At 33.5% G+C, this 20937-nt stretch overlaps 1 protein-coding gene across 2 annotated transcripts; it reads left to right on the top strand.

Annotated features, from left to right (window-relative positions):
* Positions 1-4606: 4606 nt before the first annotated feature.
* On the top strand, positions 4607-19435 carry LOC115953244 (TMV resistance protein N-like). Of its 2 annotated transcripts, XM_031070826.1 has the most exons (16): positions 4607-4718; positions 4887-5500; positions 6358-6545; positions 6843-7462; positions 7666-7938; positions 8033-8965; positions 9098-10319; positions 10421-10444; positions 11471-11776; positions 11891-11917; positions 12050-12122; positions 13552-13656; positions 14399-14471; positions 16453-16555; positions 18158-18570; positions 18662-19435. In XM_031070826.1, the coding sequence occupies exons 2-7, from the start codon at positions 5007-5009 to the stop codon at positions 9335-9337; spliced, it is 2748 nt and encodes a 915-aa protein (XP_030926686.1). In that variant the 5' UTR covers positions 4607-4718; positions 4887-5006; the 3' UTR covers positions 9338-10319; positions 10421-10444; positions 11471-11776; positions 11891-11917; positions 12050-12122; positions 13552-13656; positions 14399-14471; positions 16453-16555; positions 18158-18570; positions 18662-19435. The 2 variants fall into 2 exon arrangements, with proteins under 2 accessions (XP_030926686.1, XP_030926685.1); XM_031070825.1 differs by having other exon boundaries at positions 6358-7462.
* Positions 19436-20937: the final 1502 nt, after the last annotated feature.

The following is a 20937-nucleotide window of genomic DNA, read 5'->3' as shown; positions in this document are numbered from 1 at the left end:
ACATGTACTAAAATTATGTATATTAAACAAAGAAAAAAAAAGGCAAATCTCAAACTAAGTAAACAAAAGGAGAGAAAAAAAGGGTTAAAGGCTAAAACTCAAAGAAATTAACAAATAAAGCATAAAAAAATATTAAAAAAAATAAGAAAAATAAGGTTTAAGCAATAAATTATATAACATATATTGATATATTCATACCTACCTATTAACTGGCTATGTGAAGCTGAAAAGTGATACGTTCAGAGCAGAAAAAATTGATGCATAGCCCTAGGTTTGGAGAATTGAAACACTGAATAATGATAGGTACAATAGCATGAATTAGCAAAGAAGTGAGAGAAAAAATGCATTTTTTTTAATTTCTTTAGATTTTCTCTTATTTAAATTGTCATATTATCACACACTAAACAGTAAAAAAGTCATTGAAGTGGACCTATTAGTGTAATTTTACACAATTCACAAACCCAACTAGGTCACATGATTTGCTTAAATCCCATTGAGCTTTACTAGTTTTGACTTGGTCTTATGCACATTCGATCCAATTGATCACCAAGATTGGACACCATAAATGTATTCTCTAGTATGTTATAAAAGAGGCTGCTAATGGGTGGCCAGATTTGCTTGCCTTAGCAAGCACCCTGTAGGTGTAATCAGTCAATGAGGAGAAGCGTTTTTATTTATTTATTATTATTGGTAAGCACGCACCAAATAGGTCTTAAACTCACAATTTTACCCTCCACCTAGAACTTGTAAAAGCACATGGTGCCAGTTGACAAAAAGAATAATCTAGCACTTTAACTATATAATGTGTTAATGTATAAGTATTGTAGGACAAGAAAGAGAAGTTTAGACAAAGAAGAAACTTATGCACAGAAGGCTCTTAAGTTTAGATAGAGAAGTCAAATACTAATATTTTGTTAAAAAAAAATTGGGGGGCAATAAATGTTTAGCTCCATTCGCTGCTTCTTGTTGTTGGTTTTAGTAACAAGAACGGAATATTTTCATGCCAGTAGATATCAGTTTACTATTTTGGAATTAGCGTAATATACAATTATATAAAAATATTATTATTTATTACTACTGATCTAAAATTTAAATAGATAATATAACAAACAAAAATTCTAATGAACTGAATTGGTGGATATTGTTTTTTTTATTTTTTATATAAATGTAAAAATTGGTTAATTGCTCACATCATACATTTGTCCTTACGTATTGTATTCAACAAGAAATTATGCCGTACTTATGGAGGACCACATCAGCAATGCCTAATAGTCTTCCACTCCAATAATATAATACCATGTGACTAATTTAAATGAGTCATTATCTTAATCATGCCCTCCAAAATTAATTGAAAACAAGAATCTTGTCAGTTCCCATATTCGGTGCTAACAATATCTTTGTGGAAAAGTAATTCAGAACAATCACCCAACAATCTTAAGCAATCTCATGGCTCTATCCACAAATACCTAAAATTAAACTGAAACACATATTGATTTGAAAATAAAAATGTCAACTTTAAACTTCAATATATGTAATCCCATGCCTCTATCAACAAATTGAAATACCAGACTTTAAAATTTAATATCCTTGGCTCTCTGCGTTGGGATGCAGAATTAATATTGGAAGCTTCGATTGAAGCGCTGATGAAACTAATTCCAATTAGATAAATACCTATTTCAACAAATTCCACATGATCACATTATTAGCTTTTTCATATATTTTAGTTAAAGGAAATTCGAATGTTGGGCTCCACAATGCTCTGTAAAACCCATGCCCGGTATTTTTCCAATATTCTAGAGTATTTGTTTTCAAGCCAAAAACCCCTAACAGTGAGAATATCTAAGCCAAAAACCCTTGCAAAACCCATTCCAGATCTAGTTGTAAGCATTTGGGGACGAGGAGAACGACATTGTGTTTAAGGACAAAAATAACGGCATGCTGTTCTGGGCCACAGAGCTCACCGTCCTAATGGTGTCAGAGTGGGCAGAGGATTGTCGTTGTTGTGCTGCTGATGTTGGAACTGAGATGTGTTTTTATTTTATTTTATATATTTTTTTTTATTTGAAAGAGCGTGAGTATGATAATGACTCATTTAAATTGGACACATTATATTACTAGAGTAGAAGACCACTAGGTATTTGTGATATAATCCTCAATAAGAACCGAATAATTTCTCGTATTCCACCAGTCCATAGTTCACACCGATTGGTGATGCAAGGAAAAAAATGGTACTTTTGTAAATAAATATGCATGGAATGGCATTTGTAAATAAGACACCTTCCAAGAAGTTTCATTTCAACTTAAAATTTGAGCCTACCCTTCCTCCTCACTTGACTCCTTACCATTCTTCCAGTCCTCTGATTGGTAAATACTTGTAAATAAATATGCATGGAATGGTATTTGTAAAGTAAGACATCTTCCAAGAAGTTTCATGTCCTACCCTCCCACGTGATTCCTTGTCTTTTCTTCTACTTTTTACTTTTCCTTTCCCATCTTCTTTTTCTTTCACAATTTGTTGATTGGAGCGAATGTATGTGTGAGTAAACACAATGCAATTCCGCGTTGTCAATGAAGTCAGTCCACACTGATTGGTAAATACAAGGAAAAAAAAGAGGCACTTCTGTAAATAAATATGCATGGAATGGTATTTGTAAAGTAAGACATCTTCCAAGAAGTTTCATATCATCTTAAAAATTGAGAAAGTCCTACCCTCCCACGTGATTCCTTGTCTTTTCTTCTACTTTTTACTTTTCCTTTCCCATCTTCTTTTTCTTTCATTTGTGTGTAAGAAAATGTATGGTATGTTTTCCTCTTTTTTTTTTCTTTTTTCTTTTTGGGTTAATTTGTTGATTGGAGCGAATGTATGTGTGAGTAAACACAATGATTTTAGTCAATTCCGCGTTGTCAATGAAGTCATTTTAATCATACTGTTTTCTCACTCACTTTTTGACAAATGAAAGAGCCTCTGTTCAAAAGTTTGCACCATGGAATCATTCAGTGTCTCAAAACTAATAACCCATTAGGCTAAATAGTTTTTGGACAGTCGAATTTTTTTTCTAAATAACAATAAATATTAAAAAATTTAGTTAATTGTCACGTTTCAAAACAATGTTGAAAACTAACATCTCGAGTGTCTAAAACTCGAGTTCTAAGATAAAACTTGAGTTTTTAAGTCTCGATTTGTAAGTGGATTAAGTTGAATTGGGAAAAAAATCAGGCTGAAAATCGAGTTTTAAAAACTCGATTTCCATTAATTGAGTAAAAACGCTGCTATAGGTCTATAAAACGTCACTATAGGGCTTAAAAACGCCACTATAGGACCTCCTAAATCTGTACTTCTAAAATTTTTTTGCAGGAAAACGCCGCTATAGGGCTTTAAAACGTCACTGTAAAGCTTAAAAACGCCACTATAGGTTAAATTTTTTGCATGGAAATCGAGTTTTAAAGACTTGAGATTTATGTGACATTTTCACACTCACAGAACGAGTCTTTTGGACTCGAGTTATAATATGGATCTCGAGTTTCTAAAACTCGAGATGTTAGTTTTCTTAATTCTTTGAAAACGTTCCTAACTTACTATTTTGAATGGCTGATGGATGATGTTATGCACAATACCTCTGGACAGTCTGATAAAGAGACCGATCTTAAAGCTCTAATAATTAAGACTTGATTTTCGCAACTAAAATGAGTCATCTAGGTTTACCAATTAGGAACAAGCACATCTAGTGTGTGTTTGTATTCAGCTTCTGTGATTCCAAGCTGCGTTTTGTTCTTTTTTTTTTTTTTTTTTTTTTTTTTTTTTTTTTACATTTCACGCGTTTTGCAGAGAAGGGGGACAAACGACACTGTATCGATACTGTAGCAGTACTGTTTATGGGACCCACAGTCACTTTATTCATTAAAAAAATATTAAAAATGGGTCCCACGGTACTATTTACACATTTAAAAATTATTTTGCTACAGTGTTTTCAGTTTTCAGTTTTCAGTTTCAGCAACAATAAGTTCAATCCAAACACACCCCTAATATTCACTTTGATAGTTCCCCACTAACACATTACTAAACCTAAGGAAACTATTAATCATAAGCACAAATAACAACCATCCTCCAAAATAACAAACTACAGAAGATTTTCAATGCAATATAGAAAATTCTCATTTAATTAATTGTTTAAAAAAAATTATTGGTACCATGATAGTGCGACAAAAAGTGTATTCATTGTTTATTATTGTTAGTTTTGGTCCCTAGAATAGAATATTTTAATTATCCATATGTCGTTTTGGAATTACCACAATATACATTTATATAAATATATATAATAAAAATATTATTACTTACTATTATTATTATTACTTATTACTATTGAGCTAAAATCTAAATTGATAATGAAGTGAATTGATTGGGGCTTATGGTTTATTTTTTTTAAAAGGATTGGTTACTTTACTGATTTGTCCTTTCCACAGTCCACACCGATTGGTAAATTGGTAATAAAAGAAAAAAAAAAATGTCATTTTTGTAAATAAATATGCATAGAATGGTATTTGTAGGGAAGGCACCTTCCAAGAAGTTTCAATTCAACTTAAATAAACATTACTTTTTACCCTCCCCACGTGACTCCCTGTGTCTATTTCTACTCTTTACTCTACCTTTACTAATTCTTCTACACTTCATCTTCATCTTCTTCTATTTGATCAGAGAAACACAGCTCGCAGAGTCGCAGGTATAATCTCAAACCCTATCTTCTCATCACTTTTCATTTCATCTTCTCTTAGTTTAGCCGCTAGAAGTTTATGATATGATTGATTATTATGATTGATGATGATGATCTTTAAAAGCTCTGCTTTTTTGCTGTAAGTTTTCAATCTTTCTCGTTGTGTTTATTTTTTAGGGGTTAATTTATTGATTGGAGCGAATCAGTTGAAGAGTGAAGACTTTTAGTTCAAAAAAGTCAGAATATTCTTATTTCATCACATCTTTGATCTTCTCAATCTTCTGCTTGTCGACTCTAATGGCTTCATCAATCCAACAAGGAGACTCCTTTTCTTCTCCCACTCGCCGGTGGGACTACGATTTCTTCTTGAGCTTTAGAGGTGAAGATACCCGCAATGGCTTTACTGGCCATTTATATCGTGCTTTGGTTGACAACGGTTTCAAGACCTTCATTGATGATGAACTCCCAAGAGGAGAACAAATTTCAGCGGAACTTCTCAAAGCTATCAAATCGGCTAGGACTTCAATTATTATATTCTCTCAAAACTACGCATTTTCGTCTTGGTGCTTGGATGAACTTGTCGAGATTCTTAACTGTAAGCAAAATGGACAATTGGTTCTACCTGTTTTTTACAAAGTGGATCCATCTGATGTGCGTAAGCAAAAAGGTAACTTCGAAGTAGCACTGGCTGAACAAGAAAACAAATTCAAGGATAACATAGAGAAGGTGCGGAGGTGGAGGGCAGCTCTAAATGAAGCGGCTAATTTGTCCGGATTGCCATATAAAGATAGGTATGTATCTAAGAACATTAGCTTTTATGACTTTTAGACTTCTAAAATGGTTTTGTTACACCCACAAATGCCAAATATGAAAAAAAATAAAAAATAAAATAACAAATCTATCAAATCTATTATGATATCTCTTCAATTACTAAGGCAATTAGGTTAGTAGAAATAGAAGAATTTAATCATACTAATTAAAGAGTTTGTCTAACATATTTTTGAGTTTTTCTCCCCCTATTAGTAAGTTGCAAACACATCCAATGAGTTTTAATTTCATGACCTCACCTTTCACCCACACTTGTGAGAAGAGGAAGTGTTGTTCGAATCAAGGCTCATCCACATAATCCTTTCAAAAACATTTCTCTAATTTTCTTAATCATTTCGTTCAAAGTGTTATAAATGGTTTTCAACAGACTTTTATCTCACCTAAGGTGAAGTTTCCATGCAACTACTTGCCAAAAGCCTAAAACAATTTCTTACTACGGAAAGAAATAGAATGAATCAAAATCAAAGTTTTGAATAAAGTATAGAATGTCATTTTGGTTTGGCAAAGAAACAAAATATACCTTTCGAAGACTTGATAGTTGATAATGTTAAAGTTTCTCCCATCATTTTTTTTAAATCCAAAATTTCTTGATTATTTTGGTCAAGTACGGCAAGCCAAAATCTTATTCCCAAAAAATATATAATAAAATAAAATAAATGATACTTCTCAAATACTTGAATTATATCCTTTAATTCAATTGATAATATGTCAAGTGTAGGATGTAATGCACAAAACTAGACATCTTGATTCTTTTATTTTCATATTCATAATTTCAACTAGTCCAACTCATTTAAGGTCTTGTATGCTTTGTGATTGGCAGCGGCCCTGAATACAAATTTATCCAACAAATTATTGAGCGCATATCGTATACCAAATCAAATAGCATACACTTATCTGATGCTAATCACCCTGTTGGAGTAAATTCTCGTGCCGAGGCCATAGAATCACTTTTAGATATTAAGGCAAATGATGTTCGAATGGTAGGGATTCATGGACTTGGGGGAATAGGTAAGACAACTATTGCAAGAGTTGTTTATGACAGAATTTTTGAGCATTTTGAAGGATATTGCTATCTAGAAAATGTTAGAGAAAATTCTGAAACAAATAATGGCATGATCCAACTACAGGAGAAACTCCTTTCTAATATCTTAGGGAACAAACATTTGAAGGTGGTGAGTGTAGCCCGTGGAACCAATATGATAAAGGAAATGCTTCATTGTAAAAGAATTCTTTTAATTCTTGATGACATGGATAAATCCCAACAAATAGATAATTTGATTGGAAATTATGATTGGTTTGCTTCAGGAAGTAGAGTCCTTATAACAACAAGAGACAGACACTTGCTCGATTATCTTGGAAACATTTGTATAACTTACGAGGTGACGGAATTGAACAAATGTGAAGCTCTTGAACTCTTTAATCAACATGCCTTCAAAGGAAAAAAACTTGAGGAAGATTATTCTGAACTTGTAAACCAAGTCATACAATATGCCAATGGCCTACCATTAGCTCTAAAAATAATTGGTTCTCATTTGTATGGAAAACCAAGTTCTGAATGGAAAGAAGCAATACAGCAATATAGAAACATTCCTAAAGGAGATATTTATAAAAAACTTAAAGTAAGTTATGATGGATTGGAGGAAACGGAAAAGCATATTTTCCTCGATATTGCATGTTTCTTCAAGGGAAGGAACGAGGATAATGTTATAAATATATTAGATGCTTGCAAATTATATCCAAAATCTGGTATTCCAAACCTTGTTAATAAATGTCTCATAACTATTGGTGACTTTGGCATATTGTGGATGCATGACTTGGTACAACAAATGGGTAGGGAAATTGTTCGGCAAGAATCACCAGTCCTCAAAAAACGTAGCAGGATATGGCATTATGAGGATGCACTTGAAGTACTAACTGAAAGTGAGGTATAACTTCTTTTTCTTTAGATTTTAACTTCTTTTTTCATCAGGTAGAAGTGATAATTTTTTCTTCTTTGATAATTTTTTCTTTTTAATATCATAGCAAATATAAGTTTAACAGTATCATTTTCACTTAAAATTTCATGATTATTATAGATTTGGCAAATTCTATTGTGTTATATGTTTCACTTAATTCTTTATCCAATCAGGGGTCAGACGAAATTCGAGGTATAATGTGGCATTCGCCTGATCCAATAACAGTGCAATTACACGCCAAAGCTTTCAAAAATATGGAAAATCTCAAATTTCTTATGGTTCATAATGTACTTATTTCTGAAGAAATTAAATATCTTCCCAATCAGTTAAAGTTACTTGAATGGGACGAATATCCTTCTTCTTTGCCATCCAATTATTGTCCTCAACAACTTGTTGAACTTGGGATGCCGCGTAGTTGCATTAGATTGGAGAATCTATTCAAGCAGGTATGAGTATTAGTATTAATGAATTTTGATTTCTTTGAATGTTATTTTTAAAATTTTGTTGATGAACAATTTTTGGGGTTTTTTTCCCTTGTAGGGGGGCCAGTACAATAATTTGAAAAGTATGGATTTGGAAGGGTGTATGTCCATTAGACAATTACCTGGCTTGTGCGCCCCAAACTTAGAGCGGTTGGACATTAGTTTTTGTGAAAATTTAATTGAGGTTCATGAGGCCATTGGATCTCTTGGTAAGCTCAAATGTTGGAGACTCTGGGGTTGCAAAAAACTTCAAATTCTTCCTAGCAGCTTTAAGTTGAAATCTCTTGAACGTATTAATCTAGATGGTTGTGTAAGTCTTGAAAAATTACCTGACTTGGGTGCCCCAAACTTAAAGAGCTTGCACATGATGGGCTGTGAAAATTTAATTGAGGTTCATGAGGCCATTGGATCTCTTGATAAGCTTGAGGAGTGGGCGCTCGATAATTGCAAAAAACTTCAAATTCTTCCCAGCACCCTTAGGTTGAAATCTCTACCATCTATTAGTCTATGCGGCTGCGTAAGCCTTGAAAAGTTTCCCCGTATTTACCGAGAAATGAAATGTCACAGTTTATATTTACATGATAGTAGTATTAGAGAATGGCATTCGTCATTGAAGTATCAAATTAGTTGGCTTAATTGCTTAAACCTAGCTAATTGTCAAAACATTGGGGATTTTCTTGTTAGCATTTCAGGATGTAAGTTTACGAACTTGAGTTTTCTGGAAGTCCGTGATTGTGACGGACATATACTTGAATCACATATTTTGATGAAGCCCGATTCCTTCCCCTCATTAGGTTTTCTAATAATAGATGGCTGTAATATTGTTACAATCCCGGAAAGCATTATTGGATTTACCACATTAGAAAAACTTAGCATGCGTAATTGCAAGAAGCTACGAGAAATTCCAAGGCTTCCACAGCATATAAGAAGCGTGAACGCAGCAAACTGCACGTCGTTGGATCTACTATCATCATGCAGAGTATTGAATCAGGTGAGCTCTCTCTCCCCCCCCCCCCTCTCTCTCTCTCTCTCTCTCTCTCTCTGTATGTGTGTGTAAGTTTAAGTGATATATATTACGAGAATCTTTAAATTTCAGTTTCTTGTATTTGTTAAATGCAAGCAGTTTCAAGAAATATTCATGGATCCCTCGTTTTCTGATTTCTGGCCTCTACCACCAAGATTTGAGCTTCCGAAGGGGTACACATTGAGACGTGAGATTTCTGATTTCTGGCCTCCTGAACTTGTACTACCAAGAATTGAGATTCCGAAGGAGTTCAAATTGAACCATCGGAGTGATGGAAATTCTGTATCATTCGTGGTTGGCCGTGAATTTCATAAATTAATTGTCTGTTTTGCTTTTTGATCGGCGAAGGCGAAACCTATAGCAGCAACTTGTTTTGTTGATTCCACCAATGGTTTTTCAGATGAAAAAATATTAAGTTGTCACTTTACAGGAAGAGGTTCTGAGCATCTCTTCTTACATCTTGTATATCTTCCGGAATGGAAGGAATCAAATCCATCTGAACAGAATGACGTTAGGATTACAGTTGAACTCGAGTATGATTATGAATATGATGATGATGATGATGATGACACTTCTTTTGATGAGCCCAAAATTACATGGTTGGGAGTCCATGTAGACTGCATCTGTTATATGCGTCCAAATGCTAGGCATGGTTGTGGGTCTTCCTCAGTCCCTGATGACATCAATCACCATTCTTTCCCATCTGATGTGGGGCTTGAAATGGACACCACAAATGGGCTCGACTTACGTATGGGTCAGCCAAGTTTGGGCTCTACTTATGGGTTGGATGATCTGGGTTCTTCTTCAATTGCTCGGATTTGTGATAACACTGACCCAGACTTTGAATCATCATTTCGTGATGATGTGCACGATTTGGACTCATCTGCTAGTAGAGATGCTTGCCCTCCCATAGTCCTTGATGACATTGAGCACCATTCTTTGCCATCTGATGTGCTTCCAGTGGATACCACAAATGGGTCCGAATTAGGCTTGGGTCGGCAAGATTTGGATTCATTTGCAAGCATTGAATATAATGACTCAGATGTAGGAGAACATTGGCTCCTTCGGTTCCTAAAGACACCACCATTCTCCACTCTTTGCCAGTGCTTCCAGTGAATACAACAAGTGGGTCCAAATTAGGCTTGGGTCGGCAAAATTTGGGATTTAGTGATGGGTTTGATCAGGGTTCCTCTTCAGTGGCCCATGCCTTTGACAACAATAATTTTGACTTCAATCAGTTTCCACCATCAAAGAAGGCAAGAAGATCTTGATCAAACTTCAAAGAATTATGCTTCCACCTGAAAGCAACCTCGATGCCAAGGTATGCCTGTTTTAGTTGCATTATTGGATTCACATCTTTGGTTGCCTTTATAATTCATAGGACTGTTTCTCAAGTATTTAATTTAATTTATTTTAATGCAGTTGTTGTTGCTGTTGAAGTAATTGGTAGGTCTAAGATCCATTTCCACCTTGCAATTTGATTTTCATTTATTATAATATTTGTCTTTTAAACTTTGATATTATTAATTGTCATAGATGTTTCTTTACTTTTATTGATTCACTGAATAATATTACTTAGATTTTTCATTATTTTCTTGAGAGGTAAGTGATAGCTGAACAAGAATGCATTGAACATATTACGGAGAGAAATAAAAATCAACTTTGCACTAAACTATGGACTCAGAATCCTTGAGTATCCTATTTTCTCAAAGAGGCTGTGGCAGCAAGTTATGTCATAGTGTCTAATATAATCCTAGGCATATAGTTGGTACCAAGTTGTTCTTTGGGGGTAAAAATAAGTTGAAGGCCAAAAGTTTTAAAGGCACCATAAGAAAAACTGCTAGGTCTGTAGTAATTTATTATGTTTGGCTTGAAAGAAATGATGATGTATTCTGCAACAATGTCAAGTCTGGGGAGGCATTAAGACATTAAAGCCTTAGTTGAGTTTACCACAATTGAGGGTTTTAGTTTGATTCTTTGTAAGTTTAGTATTAGCTTTTATTTAGTTTCCTGCTTGCTCTGTTTTTGTTGTTAGGTGTTCCAGCTTTTAGATACTGGTGTTTTCTATATGTAAATTCATTTGTTCTTAAAAAAAAAAAGAAAAAGAAAAAAAGAATAATCTATAATTTTACTTGACGACCTTGACCATTTTTGTATACTTATTTTCTACATTGCCAAACAAAGAACAAAATACAAAGAAAGTACGAATTTAAACCTGAATTTTTTTGCAGCCAAACGTTAATGTTCTAACTAAAGTAACTTTTTTTTTATTGATTGCATTGCTCTTATGGTTACTGCGTTTTTTCATTTACTTCTCTTTTTTTTTCTTTAATGTGGTTTAACTATTGAGAACTTCTAGATTTGGATGGAAAACATAAGAACATGCAACGTTTGAGAAGTTTCTATGTGCTATATAATCCTATCCTTTTTCCCCTAATTGGGAATCACTTTGTATATTTTCTTTCTGCTTAGGTGTTTCAAGTTCAACTCTCAGAGATGAAAATGCTTTAGATCTATCCAGCCAAGCTGAATCATGTGATGGTTAGTGTGGTAAAATGTTGAAAGGTCCTATTGGTCTAAAGGTTTATCTTTGTTATTTCTTTTTACTTTTTAGGTTTGAAGTGTTTGCAGGAATTCAAAACCTCTGAGGTAAGACCATGGAAATGTTATTTTGCGGATCTCCTACTTTAGTGATCAATGTTTTGGTGAATATTCTTGGATGGGAGGATGGTACAAGGTCGATGAGTTAAATTGCAACCGTTTCATAATCGTTCAATGGTATTGATCTCCCTTGTTTTCTTTGAAAATATCTTAAACTAGTTTCCCCTTTCATTCAATTGCTTAAAAAATACCTTTTTTTATTTATTTATTTATTTTTTTTTTTATGCCTAGATTCAGCTTCAAGAGCTACGATGGGAGGTAAAGAGTAGACTCCTCTGCTATGGCTTGTACTAAAAATTTTTTATTTGCTATCACTTATGATTTAGAGATTTAAATAGTTTTTATACAAATTAATTGTTTCAAATCTTTTTGTGGGCCTTTTTTGTCTAGGAATGTGGAGCAGTCATTAAAGTACTAGATCCTATGTCAAGGTCATCAAGAGGTACTCTCTACAGTTAAAAAGGTAGGTAATTCATTTAAATACTTTTGGAAAAGCATCATTGAAAGTGCACCTTGCTCTTAATGTTCTAAAAATTAAATAAAACTTTTGGATCACATATTAAGATAATGAGTTGACTGTTAATCAAAATGACTATCTTTGGCTAGTTTTTTTGACAAAAAACAAATAGGTGTTTGTTGAGATTTTGGTTTTGTTTAATACTAAATGATTTGCACTTGAAAAGAGTTTGGCATATAGTTGTCATAAGACCATTCAGACAGCTAAACAGTAATTTTAAAGGTTCTAAAAGCTGCAAATTTGGAATGGGCTGCCAAAGGAAGGTATTTGCAGTTGAGAAGAATTGGGATTACTGAGTCTGTTCATTAGACTACTCAGGCAGCAAAACAAATAAGGAGTGTTTAATTAGGATAAGGAGTCATAGATTGGCTCATTCATTTATTTGGTTTATTTTATTTGCTTTAATACGTATTAAAACATGTTTCCTGATCATAATATTTAAGAGGTGTTGGAACCACTAGAGTATCCCTTCAACCCCTGAGATTGTGATTGATCATTTAATATATGCTATCCAAAAACCTTTGGTTGGGATCTGTGGAAGGATATTATTTATATATGATTGGTTGAAGAGTTATTTTGAGAAAAATAATAAATAAAAAAATCACGTGTTTTCATCATTGTTGGGATTGCAACTATACTTGCTGATAAAATTTCTTCATCCCTTAAGTTCAATTTCTTTTTTAAAAATGATCTTTCTATGTTTTAGGTTCCTGCGTTAGAATTTAATTGACCTTCTCTATAGCTCAAACTAAATTCTCAAAGTAGTTTTGAGTCGTGTTGCCATTGAAATGCAACATTATAACTAATTCGGAAGTACAGGGAAACTAATTTGACCCCATGATCAGCCAGGTCTCTTTACTATCAAGAGAACCTATTGGCTTCTCCATAATGAATACTTAGATGGAAGGAGCATAATTCAGAGATATAGTTCTCAGATGTGGCTGCCCTGTGGAAGATGAGATAGTTCTCAGATGTGGGACTCCCTGTGAAAGATTTATCTCCCTTTCAAAGCCATTATTTTTCCTATGGAAACTATTAAATGATGGTTTTCTAGTGAGAAGGGAGTTAGCAATTAGCAATCTCATCATTGATGTTTCTTGCCGTTTATGTGCTACAGAAAAGGAATGCCTAGACCACCTATTTATTGCCTATGATGTGGTTCACATCACCACTCACCATTAGAACTTAGGACCTAGAGCCAAAGTCAAGTCAACCTTAAGTTTCTTCTTGGCTGGGAAGAGTGTGTCAGTCACAAGACCAGTGCTATTACTTCACTGTCATCTTCGCCAACACTCTTTGGGATATTTTAATACATAGAAACAAGGTAGTGCATTACTGTCCCAAGTCATAGTGCTTAGCTTTTTTCTATCTGTAGTGATGCAGCAAACACATGGGAAGTGGACACTGCATTTAAACCATCTGGTGTTCTTTTCAGCAGTTTTCTTGGAAGTATTGCACCTGACAGGATCATATATTGGAGGTATAGATCTCTCTCTTTTCATGATATTTCTATATGATGGTGTAAAACCTTTAAAGAATTTGGTAAATAAAATTATTGTTGGATGCTTCATACGGTTCTATGTATTAAATGTGGTGTGTATGAAGATGAAAAGATAACGGTTTAGCTCCATTAGATATTTCATAATTGGAAACTCATATGTTGGGAGCAATTTCTTGAGTCGGTATTTTGGGGAAAAGAGGGCAGTTTCTTGAGGTTATCTAAGCGAATTGGTTGAATGGGTCTGTATTTGCCCCCCATCATTCAATGTGATGTCATGAACTGTGTAGTTGTTTTAATTATTTCTAATTAAAATAAGTTTATATTATGTCAAAGTAATCCTCAAATGTAAGACCATGGAAATGTTATTTTGTGGATCTCCTACTTTAGTGATCAATGTTTTGGTGAATATTCTTGGATGGGAGGATGGTACAAGGTCGATGAGTTAAATTGCAACTGTTTCATAATAGTTTAGTGGTATTGAACTCCCTTGTTTTCTTTGAAAATATCTTAAACCGATTTACCCTTTCATTCAATTGCTTAAAAAATACCTTTTTTTATGCCTAGATTTAGCTTCAAGAGCTATGATGGGAGGTAAAGAGTAGACTCCTTTGCTATGGCATGTACTAAATTTTTTTTATTTGCTATCACTTGTGATTTAGAGATTTAAATAGTTTTATACAAATTAATTGTTTCAAATCTTTATTTTGGCCTTTTCATCTAGGAATGTGGAGCCGTCATTAAAGGACTAGATCCTATGTCAAGGTCATCAAGAGGTACTCTCTACAATTAAAAAGGTAGGTAATTCATTTAAATACTTTTGGAAATGCATCTTTGAAAGTGCACCTTGCTCTTAATGTTCTAAAAATTAAATAAAATTTTTGGATCACATATTGAGATAATGAGTTGACTGTTAATCAAAATGACAATCTTTGGTTAGTTTTGTTGACAAAAAAACAAACAAGTGTTTGTTGAGATTTTGGTTTTGTTTAATACTAAATGATTTGCACTTGAAAAGAGTTTGGCATATGGTTGTCATTAAGACTATTCAAACAGCTAAACAGTAATTTTAGAGGTTCTAAAAGCTGCAAATTTGGAATGGGCTGCCAAGGGAAGGTATTTGCAGTTGAGAAGAATTGGGATTACAGATTCTGTTCATTAGACTTCTCAGGTAGCAAAACTAATAAGGAGTTTTTAATTAGGTAGGAGTCATATTCATTTATTTAGTTTATTTGATTTGCTTTAATATGTATGAGAACATGTTCCTTGATCGTAATATTTAAGGTTTTTTTTTCCTAGGTAAATTGGGGAGGGGGTTTGGAACCCCAATACTAGACATCACAAGAGGTGTTTTAAGAATATTATTTATATATGATTGGTTGAGGAGTTATTTTTAGAAACATAATATAAAATCACACGTTTTTATTTACTTGTTACCTTTGTGTTAATTATGAATATTTGATTTAATGAGAATGGACACGGCCACAACTTCATCATTGTTGGGATCGCAATTGTGCTTGCTAATAAAATTTCTTCATCCCTTAAGTTCATTTTCATGGTTAAAAATGAATTTTCTATCTTTTAGGTTCCTCTGTTTGCATCTGATAGACCATTCTCTAAAGCACAAACTAAATTCTCAAAGTAGTTCCAAGGCATGTGGCCATTGGAATACAATATTATAACTGATTTGGAAGTACAAGGAAACTGACTTGGCCCCATGCTCAGTCAGGTCTTTTTACAATCAAGAGAGCCTATTTAAAGCCTATTTAACTCCCAGTGAAAATTTAACTCCCTTTTAAAGCCATTATTTTTCTTATGTTCTTAAATGATGGTTTTTTAGTGAGAAGGGAGTTAGCATTTAGGAATCTCACCATTGATGTTTCTTGCCCATTATGTGATACAGAAGAGGAATGCCTAGACCACCTATTTATTGCCTATGACTTAGCTCATGCAATGTGGTTCACATCACCACTCACCATTAGAACTTTGGTCCTAGTGCCAAAATTAAGTTTCCCTTAGAGAATTTGGTAAACAAAAATTATTGCTGGATGCTTCATACAATTCTGTGTATTATATAAGGCGTGTATGAATATGAAAAGATAATGGTTTAGCTCCATTAGATATTTCATAATTGGAAACTCATATGATGGGGGCAATTTCTTGAGTCAGTATTTTGGGGAAAAGAGGGCATTTTATTGAGATTATCTAAAGTGCATTGGTTGAATGGGTCTATATTTGCCCCCTCCATTGAATGTGATGTCATGAATCGTGTAGTTGTTCATATATTATTTTTATATTATGTCAAAGTAATCTTCGAATGTATGGAACTTGGTGCCAGCGTGCATGTTATGGCTAGTTTGGAAAGAGTGCAACAACCATATTTTTTAGGATGGCATGAGATCTATTGAGGAATTGAAGTCCTTGCCACTTCACACTTCGTTTGAATGATCTCAAGCTTGGGGTTTTACTAATTGTACTTCCATTTTTTATTTTCAATTTTTTCTTAGATCTTCTATTTGATTTGCCTGTACTTCTTCAAGTTGCTTTATGCTCATCATTGTGAACATGCTATAATTCCTTTCATTTGCAATAAAATTTCTTTTACTTATAAATAAATAATTAAAACTAAATATCTTTGAAAGAATAAGATCGAGATTGGATACGGGTGTAAATGAATAAATATATATTATTTGACACACATTAACAGTATCTTCTTTTTATTATGAGCATCCTATCAACTCTCTAAATTTATCTTTTTAATACAACTTCGGTATTTAGATTATTTATTGCGAGGTTCTGGAAAAGCTCAAACAGGTTCAGCTGCCAAGGAACAATGATAGTTTTGAGATGGATGTGCAAATTAGTCCAAAGATTAACAAAGGTATACCTGGTTAGGCTGGTCTTTTGTAGAATTTTATGTAATAAAATGTGTCTTTCTCTCTCTCTCTTCCCCAATTTTCATTGCTTTGTGCTTTGATCAAATTTTCCCCAATGCTTGATGATGGGTATGATGCCCAATTGAGTGTGGGTATGTCTACCATATACCGGCGAGTGGTCAGCGGCTTGTGGGATTGTTTGTCTATGGGTGTGTTCAGAACAGGTGTCAGCTTCAATTATTATGACGTATTTTTCATTAATCTTGAAGTAGCAAGGATGTGTTTTGCTGCTCAAAGTTATCATTTTTCTTTACCCATTTTCACATCTGATTAGAGTATCTGTTTCAGTAGATTCTTTTTTTCTTTTTTATATATTCATTCTTCTCTGCTCAGATCTGGACCTAAATAAAGAACGGTCAATGAGGAAGATCCTAGGATAAAATTGAATACTATAAAATAGAATACTACAACTCACTTTCTTGTAGGTGTGAATTGGCATGGATGACTTTTGTGTGTTTTGATACTTGGTACTGCTGTGCAACATGAATAGATTTCATACTCTATGCTCTGTTTGATGACTGATAAATGGGGAATAGAAGTAAATGTAAACAAAAGGAAAAGGAAGGAAAAATAGTGCCATGTAGGAAGTAGAGCTTCAACTGCAAAGCTCTATAGTATTTTTGAGTGTTTGGTTAAGTCTCTTTTCAATTCATTGAAATGCAGGATGAGCATAGTCATAAGCTTTGTACTTTCTGTTCTTTGTAAACAACCTACTAAACAATATTGCTAGTCTGAATCATGAAAGTGCACAATATTGCTAGGTAACCTCTTTTTATTTTTTGAAAACAGCTCAGAAATCTTGGTGGTTTATAGTTTTCCATCCAAAATAAACGAGGTAGTATGATTTTTTGGGGTTTAGTATAATGTGGATTTTCACTCTGGTTTTTGGATTCAATCTCTGTCTGTTGAGTGTTGATAATATAGTTCAGTCTTTTATTTGTCTTTTTTATTATTGCTTATTAGTAGTTATCCGTGGCAATTGAGGAGAGCAATCCAGTTTTCTTCTTCATTGTTTGCTCATATTTGTAGTGTTTGCAGTTTTACCTTTTATATGTCCGTTTTTGTTTTTAAGGTAGGGAATCAATAATTTAGTATAACTCTGCCTGTTTCTGTGCTTAGTGTTATATACTTTGTTCACAGTCTGTTACAAACGCAGAAAAAGGAGAGTAGCGGTAGGTTGGTGTGGCCATTCTGAAGTTTAGTCACTTTATTAGTATGAATCAATGAACTTAATATGATCATTGTTTGGATCATGTCATCTATGTATGATCAGCAAGAAATATGATTTGGACAGTAATTGTAATTGTTTCATTCTAATTTGTGCCCAAGTTTTGCTTAGGATAAAGCTAAAGACTGGGCTGAGCTTCCTTATTCTTAATAACCAAATCGTCATTTGTGGGTGGTTTCATATAAACAAGTTGATTTGCCTTACTTGTTGGTAATCTTGTGATCTCTTTGTTGCTGTATGTAAAGTTGATTTGCCTAACTTCTCATCATATTGCTGCTTATTATGTTATTGTTATTAAGGAATGGATTCACAAATGTAGGGGGGATTGGAACTTCACACAGCTTTTAGAAGAAGGGTCTAACATGAATAATGAACTTATGATGGACTCTCCACAAGATGACGTCCATACCCTACAGTTTCCACCTAAAGTTCAAATGGAATCCATTACTAAGAAGACACATCGGGTGGTAATTTCACGGTAGAAGAAGACTGTCTCTTTGTGTCAGCATGGCTCAATATTTCAGTAGACGCGATGCAAGGGAATGAACAAAAACACAAAACATATTGGAATAGAGTTTTGGAGTGCTTCAATAAAGAGAAGACATTTGCATCTACTCGTATTGCAAACTCTCTAATGAATAGTTGGTCAACAATTCAACTCCATACTAATAAGTTTGTTGGGTTCTTAGCTTTGAGATGACTAATCCAAGAAGTGTGAATGAGCAAAACAAGGTAAAAAATTGTTGCTCAAAGTAGTATCAATGAATTAATGCACCAATACTATTTATTCATTAAATTCAATTTCTATTTGTCAATTTTTCAGATTAATAAGGCAAAGGAAGCGTATCTAAAGGTCCAAAATACTGCATTCCGATTTGATCATTGTTGAAATATCTTGAGGCATCAACCAAAATGGTTGGAATTAAGGCTCAAACAATATTATCAACCGCAACATCTTTTTCCTCTACTTTGCATTCGATACATCTAGGGGAAGACGAGGTCTCTTATGCTTTCTTTGTAGACTTTGGAGAGACCACCGGTAGGAAGGCTGAAAAGGAAACGATTAAATAAACTAAAATGTAATGATAGTTTGATTTTGAATCTTGAAGGGATATTGAATGACATGGCAGAAAAGAAGAACAAATAATCTAATGAGAAAAAAAAAAAAAATGCTCTTGAGAGGGAATTTTCTCAAACTCAAGAACTCGTAGAGATTAAGAAAATGAAGCACCAAGAACTTGTGGAGATCAAGAAAATGGAGTTTGAAGAGTTGATTCATGTTAAGAGAGAGAAGCTTCAATTAAAACGAATGATGAAAGAATTAGAAATTACCATGATGGATACTACAAACTTGGATCCAAAGCAGTAACAATACATTAGCCAACTCCACCAAGAAATCATTCAACGTCAAGAGAACAGTAATCGGTGAATATTGTTGCAATGTAGCAAGCTAGTCATGCAACGTTTTTGTACAATGCATGGATTTTGTTGTTAGGGTGTTTCTAAACTTGTCAAATTTTGTTGTATAGAAATGTGTGCACCATTTTTTGGTATTAAGTAAAAAGTGAATGATAATATTGTGATTGGAGTTCTCTTTTTCTTGTTCTTAGTCCTTCTCTTATTATTTTGTTTGTAGCTTGTCATGCCTTGTTTCTTTTGGCCTTTAGTTATGTTACTATTAAGTATGAAAAATTAAACAAAGAAAAAAACTTGTAGACTTTGCAAATTTTATAAACTAGTCAGGTTTTTTTTAATGTCTTAATCTTGTTTTGTTTTGTTTGTATATATTAATTGATATTGCAAAGGAAAAGGAAAAATAAAGACGATACTATATGTTTTGAAATATTAATTATGTAAAATTATTTGTGGATGATGCAAGACATGGTGAAAGGGATTTGTTGGGTGTTTGGGGAGGGTTGTATTTTTTATTTTTTTTAATGGATTGTAAATGTGAATGGATAAAAAATAATAAAAATAATAGTTATAAAATTTGAGTAGTGATAGGGAGTTGAGGTTGATGTATGTCTATAAAAATAGATAGTTAAACTAGAAAAAGTGAAGTTTTTCGGATTAGTTTAGTTAAAAAATTGAGTAGGCTGATGTGGATGTTCTTAAAGCTACTTGGTAGTCTAGTTCATATGCATTTGTGATCGCTTTAAAAGCAAACCAAAAGTACACCCTAGGAATTTGCATTTGATTGTGCAATAGAAGTTGTAAGCAACACATTCTTTATAATTGGGAGTTTGGGTTATTGTATTAATCATTGCATGTAGATAGCTCTCACTTTTTGTAATGTTTCTTTAAATGATGTGGACTGTGCAACTGAACCTTATAAATGATAGATTTTTTTCATCATCTTTCTTATGATATTTTCTAGTTTGTCTTTTCAAATGCTATCTATTTTTTTTTTTTTTGAGAAAGAAAATGCTATCTATTAATATGGGTTATTTATCTCTTTTTGATCCTTTGCACATAAATTTATGTATAACCCAATTAACTGCCAGGAGTTCCAGATATATTAGGTGGAGGCAACGTTGAAAGTCTTTAATTTGGAGCTGCATTATGGGGAATTTATCTTGTAGCAACTAAAGTGATGATAGGTGGTACTTAGTGATTTAATGGGTATTTGGAGCAATAGATTATAGATGTTTGGATCACTTTGTAGTATGAGGTCAGTCAGTTTTAGGATTTTCACCTTCATGTCACTAGAGAATATGGATCAATTGATTGATTTTTCAAATATATGGAAACTGCAGTGTGGGTTGGTATAGCTTTCGGAAATCGCCAAACTGGAATTTCAATCCACTTGGGAGGGTCTCGAGTGTGGGTTGGTATAACTCCATTTGGGTGTTGGTTTCTTTCTTTCTTTCTTTGTTTTTTGGATTCGAAAGTATTAATCTTTTAATTAGCTCAATGCACTAGAACAAAGCCACAGCAAAAGCTCCAGTATTTATAAACGATGCTCCATATACTTCAAATTAGAAAGCTAGGAACTCTTTTTTCGCAGATTTGATTTTAGGCGGATATCAACACCAAGTGAACACCGGGAGAGATTCAACGAGGTTGGGATGTGACGGGAATGAATCTGACAAAATTAAG

Source organism: Quercus lobata, chromosome 7 (genome assembly GCF_001633185.2).
Source record: "Quercus lobata isolate SW786 chromosome 7, ValleyOak3.0 Primary Assembly, whole genome shotgun sequence".
Lineage (NCBI taxonomy): Eukaryota > Viridiplantae > Streptophyta > Magnoliopsida > Fagales > Fagaceae > Quercus > Quercus lobata.
This window is presented reverse-complemented; position numbering and strand designations above follow the sequence as displayed.

Bases quoted from the DNA above. Each gene is read 5' to 3' on its own strand.
- LOC115953244 (XM_031070825.1), top strand. From the start codon at position 5,007: ATGGCTTCATCAATCCAACAAGGAGACTCCTTTTCTTCTCCCACTCGC. The intron at 5,501-6,357 runs GTATGTATCTAA...TGTGATTGGCAG, and splicing joins GGATTGCCATATAAAGATAG to CGGCCCTGAATACAAATTTA. The intron at 7,939-8,032 runs GTATGAGTATTA...TTTCCCTTGTAG, and splicing joins TGGAGAATCTATTCAAGCAG to GGGGGCCAGTACAATAATTT.